This window comes from Sabethes cyaneus, chromosome 3 (assembly GCF_943734655.1).
Source record: "Sabethes cyaneus chromosome 3, idSabCyanKW18_F2, whole genome shotgun sequence".
Classification (NCBI taxonomy): domain Eukaryota; kingdom Metazoa; phylum Arthropoda; class Insecta; order Diptera; family Culicidae; genus Sabethes; species Sabethes cyaneus.
Window position 1 is genome coordinate 132782451 of NC_071355.1, and position 5540 is coordinate 132787990.

Here is a 5540-nt window from a genome sequence, read left to right on the forward strand (position 1 = left end):
AATGATCTCGTGTATTCAAAACAATTGCTCGTGGCAGACGACATCTCTTCATCGTTTTTACAACCACATTAACAACATGCATAGTAATAATGAACATTACCAGTGTAACATCGACAATTGCACGAGAAGCTACAATATACGAACTTCATTCAATAGACACTTTCGGCAACATTTTACTACTACTAGAGAGAGAATACCGGCGACCAATAAAATTAAAAGCATTAATAAATCAAATCTCCAGTCCACGTCAATTATTGTTCCTATGCATGATATAAGTAAAACTGGAGAACAGGCTTCACCAGAAAAGGAAAACCTAAGTGAAAATAATGCTGACCTGATTGATAGTGCTGCTCTGACAGGACAAATGAACTATACTGCCATTGATTTCAATCTTAAATGGTTAAGCAAGAATACGATTCCAAGAAAAGCCGTTTTTGAATTACAATCTGATTTCAAACAAAAGATATTGTATCGGTTTCAAGAAGCAGTAACTGTTATGTCATCGGCAGGTTTAGTTACGTCGGAAGGAAAGCAAATATTTGAGCAAATGTTTAACGTATTTGATTTCGCCAACTCGGAATACAAATGTGTACAAATGCTTAAAAATGCTGATCTGTATGTGGAACCTAAAGAATTTTCGATAAGTAATGAATTGCGCCCAGGCGTATTGGGAAACAAGCAAATAACTGATAATGATCCTGTAACTGGTAAGGCTTATTATGTCAAACGAGATTAATATTATATTACTAAATAATTAAACATTGTAGGTTTACTAATGCCCATCAAATTTCATCTAAGAAAATACCTTGAAGCAGAAAATGTAATGGACACTATTTTGAAGCATCTTCCGCCATCCAAGGATGGTTACATTCGCAGTCTCGTTGATGGTTCCATTTGGCAAAAGAGAAGAGCTAGCATGGATGCAAAACTAGTATTGCCGATGAATTTATTTTTTGATGATTTCAATACTGGAGACACTGTTTCACCACATAGTGCTAAAACTTCTATATGTGGAATCTATTATTATATTCCATGCTTGCCAGGCTATTTGCTAGCAAAGCTTGCTAATATACACGTTGCTGGATATGTTTTAACCGCAAATAGGAAGCAATATGACAATGATACCGTGTTCTCTGATTTTATTGATATATTGATAGAACTAGAAACGACAGGCATAGAAATCAGCTACAAAAATAACGTAATGAAAGTACATTTCATGTTAGGCTTCGTAACAGGAGATAATCTAGGACTTTCCGGGATTCTTGATTTAGTTGAATCCGTTCGTGCTAACTTCTACTGTAGAATTTGTAAGCGAAACCGTCAACAAAGAGAAACTGATTGCATTGAATATGAGGATAGTTTTCGAACAATTGAAAATTATGAGGAAGATGTAAATACTAATGAAATATCGTCAACTGGTATTAAAAGAAAGAGCATTTTTAACCTCATTCCTTCTTATCATATAACTTATAATGTATATTTTGACTTAATGCACGATTGGTGGGAAGGCGTCTGTGTATATGCACTTGGACATTGTTTAAATTACTTTATAAACATAAAAAAACTATTTACTCTTGAGGAATTAAATTCCAGAAAAAATCAATTCATATTTGGAAAATTAAATTCCGCGAACATTCCAAACGATATTAAAGATACAAACATTGTAAAGAGTAAAATAAAAATGACTGCAAGTGAGATCAAAACATTGATAAACTTTCTTTCTTTAATAATAGGAGATTTAATACCTGTTAACGATAAAATTTGGTTGTATTTCTGCGTTTTGTTGAAGCTATGCCACCTGTTAATGCTGCGTAAAATACCGCATAGTTTATTACCAGTAATGAAAGATTTGATATTTATTCATCATTCGCAGTACAAACTGTTATTTAATGATACCCTAAAACCAAAGCATCATAACATCACCCATTATGTGACATTTATACTATGTTCGGGAACACCACGTCATCAGTGGGCGATGAGAGGCGAAGCCAAACACCGAGACGCTAAACAGTATAGCAGGGTAAATAACAATAAAATTAATTTATGCAAATCTTTGGGAATTAAATATTGTTATAAGTTTGCACAAAACGTTTTTAATAACAATTTTGTTACTCCTTTTATCGATCTTACCAAATCTATTACTAAACAATTTTTAATACCTTTTGAATATTTAAGTTTAGATTTCGAAAAGTTCAATTTAGATAGAAAATGCATATTATCTATGAATAGTTTTACTAAGGAGGGTTCTACATTTGAAACCGGTGTTGTTTTTTATATAAGCTATTTAGACTTAATTAATGTATTCGAGATTGACCATGTAATTGCAGATGCAAGCAATAATTTGTATTTAATATGTTTTAGATATATTCCGTCAAATTTCAATGAGCATCTTCAATCATTTGAGGTGATTAAATCGGAACAAGCGTTAATTGTACCGAATATAGATAAATTTGATACTAAAGTGATCAATTTGCACAGCATTGATGGAAAAATTTATTTTAGATTATGTAATTATGCTAGATTAGATATAAGTATTATATAATAAAAGAACAACATAAAATGAATAAATAAAATAAAATTATCCTTTTTTGAGAAAAAGATATGTAAACCAAGCTGTAAAAATAATTCGTTTTGAATAAACTGATATGCGCATTGAAATAAATGATTTATTTGTTTGAATCAATCAACTTGTTTGTTATTTCAATAAACAAAGGCAGTTCCGGCAAACTAATTTAACTCATATTTAATATTTGAACAATATTGTAATAAACTGCACTACATTTGATGTAAAGTTCTAAATTTTTTGAAAGAAATAAAAATGCTGTTGTTTCAACAAAAAGACAAAATAGATTCAAATATATTTTTATTGAAAAGCCATTCTGTCAGAAAAAATTAACAAACGCTTTATATTTTTAAAACAACAGCAAGTTATAGTTGTTGCAACAATAAATCTTTATTAGCCTTTGAACAAAAAAAAATAATGTTGTTTCAAACCATTATAATTTTTAAATTTACAAATTATTTTTCTGCGTGTACAAAAACTGCCAGCAATTGCTGCGGAGCCAGGGGGCTGATATGACGTCACATTTTCGTTGCTCTCATGAAATAGGCGGCAAACGCAAAGTGTGGTATTCCGTCACGTCCAAAATCACGTCCGACTCTTCCAAAGGTTGCGTGTCTAATCCCATTTCGTCATACCGTTCTTCTCTGCTATCCCATGCGTATGTCGACTCCGTCGACTCTGATGTTCCCATCTATGTATATGTCAAAGGTACGTCGGTTGATGACGGCAAAGTACATGGTATACAAGGTATTGTCGTTTAGGTCTAAGGTACATATAATATTAAATCAGGTGCAATATACTACAACCCCCTCTTTGAATAAATAAAAGAAACATAAGCTTTGTTCTATATGGTTTTTATTTATTTATATTTTGTCAAACGTATATTATTATTGTTGCCTCAGTATGGGACATAGTCATGATACTTTGACGGAGGTATTCTAATTCGTTTATCTGGATTAGCTAATGGCTGATTGGGCGCAGACGCTTTAATAGGAGTGTTTCCTGTCTCTGATGGGTGTAAAGGGTTATTTGTGGATTCGTCAACAGAAGAATGCTGCTCTTCTCCTATTTTTTTAAGATGCGCTGAGCTCCGTCTGTATTGCTTGCCATTGTCCTTTGACTGGATTAATGTATCTGTCCCTTTTTTTTGACAAATGACAAATTCTTCATTACTGAAGTCTCCGTCCAGCTTACTAACTTTACGCATTCTTTTGGCCAACACGTGGTCACCCACTTTTAGAATACTTCGTTTTGCCCCCCGTCTTTGATCCGCGTACTCTTTACCTTTTTGTTTAACTACAGCATCTCGTTCCCTAACCCCTGCATCTTCTTGAAAAGATGAAATACATGGTAGTTTGTTTTTGATGCGACGACCAAACATAATCTCACCCGGTGATTTTCCTGTCGTTGGGTGCTTGGAAGAATGATAAGTGAGCAAATACTTGTAAAGTTCTTGGCGCCAGTCATGTCCAAGTTCTTGGGCTATACGAAGACGCTTAATGATCGAGCGGTTTTGGCGCTCAACCTCCCCGTTTGATTGCGGCCAATAGGGAATAGTGTTCATCAGTTTGATGCCATTTGCATCACAGAATTGCTTAAACTCCGCACAGTCTGCACTAAGTTGAGGTGCATTATCTGCCTTTAACGTAACAGGAATTCCGTATCGACTGAACATAATGGAAAGTTCTCTTATGACATCTTGCGCAGTTGTCGTTTCCATTTCGCATACCTCCATGAAGCGGCTGTAATAATCAATAACAACCATTAAATGTTGTCCTTCCGGCAGAGGTCCGAAAAAATCCAAAGCTATCGTATGCCATGGATAACTAGGTAGCTGACTCCGCTGTAAAGGCTCCGGAGGTTCTGGTGCACCGACTAAGGTACATCCTCTACAGTTCTTCACGATTTTCTCTACCTGAGCATCCATTTTAGGCCACCAAACGTGGGAACGTAGATGATTCTTCATCATCGTGATTCCTGGGTGACCTTCGTGAGCGGTAAGCAGTACTTTTTCTCGGAGAGAGCACGGAACAACGATTCGATCTCCTCGAATAAGCACGCCTTGAAAATCACAAAGTTCATTGGCGATTACTCGGTATACGATTGGCAAATCTTGATTTTCTCCTGATTCCAGTATATTCAAAACTTGTTGAATTTCTGAGTCAGCTTTACTCGCTTCTGCGATATCTCGCCATGTCAACGCTGAAGAATTTACTGCGTGCATAACGACTTCCCGAACAAAGATTTCTTCTGAAGAGTCAAACGGTATTGCCTTTTGAATTGATAGCCGTGATAAAGTATCAGCCACATTATCTTTTCCTGACGTAAATATTACTTTGTAGTCGAATGCTTGCAACCGCAACACCCACCTTTCTATACGTGCGCACGGTTTAGAACGCTGGGAGAAAAGAAAACTTAAAGCTTTGCAATCCGTGTGGATATCGAATGTTTTTCCCAGGAGATAATACTGGAAACGCTCTACGCCCCAAACTATTCCCAACGCTTCCTTTTCCGTTTGGCAATAACGGCGCTCCGTGTCGGTCAGTGATTTTGAAGCGAAACTGATGACACGGTGTTTACCAGCCTCATCGAACTGAATCAGGATGGCACCTAGCCCGCACGGACTGGCATCGGTGAGAACAGCTGTATGGTCTTCAACTCTATAGAACCCCAAATTTTCGATCTTGCTCATAGCATCTTTGATAGCGTGGAATGAATTCGACTATTCTTGGGTCCATTCGAATTTTATTTCCTTGCGTAGTAATCTCCGCAATGGTTCGTCGACCGTAGCTAACATTGGCACAAACTTAGCAAGGTAATTTGCAAGTCCCAAGAAACTGCGAACCTCCGCTTCACATTGTGGTGCTCGAAACGATTGAATCGCTTGTATTTTACTTTTTGCAGGCATAACACCGTCTTGAGATATTTTATGCCCCAAAAAGTCTAGCTCTGTAACTCTCAGTTGACATTTTCCCCA

The 5540-nt window shown here is 36.2% G+C and overlaps 1 protein-coding gene across 1 annotated transcript; it reads right to left on the minus strand.

Annotated features, from left to right (window-relative positions):
• Nucleotides 1-3461: 3461 nt before the first annotated feature.
• On the minus strand, nucleotides 3462-5255 carry LOC128740160 (uncharacterized protein K02A2.6-like). The gene has a single exon (XM_053835686.1). The coding sequence runs from the start codon at nucleotides 5253-5255 to the stop codon at nucleotides 3462-3464; it is 1794 nt and encodes a 597-aa protein (XP_053691661.1).
• Between the last annotated feature and the right edge of the window lie 285 nt (nucleotides 5256-5540).

Bases quoted from the DNA above. Each gene is read 5' to 3' on its own strand.
- LOC128740160 (XM_053835686.1), bottom strand. From the start codon at position 5,255: ATGAGCAAGATCGAAAATTTGGGGTTCTATAGAGTTGAAGACCATACA.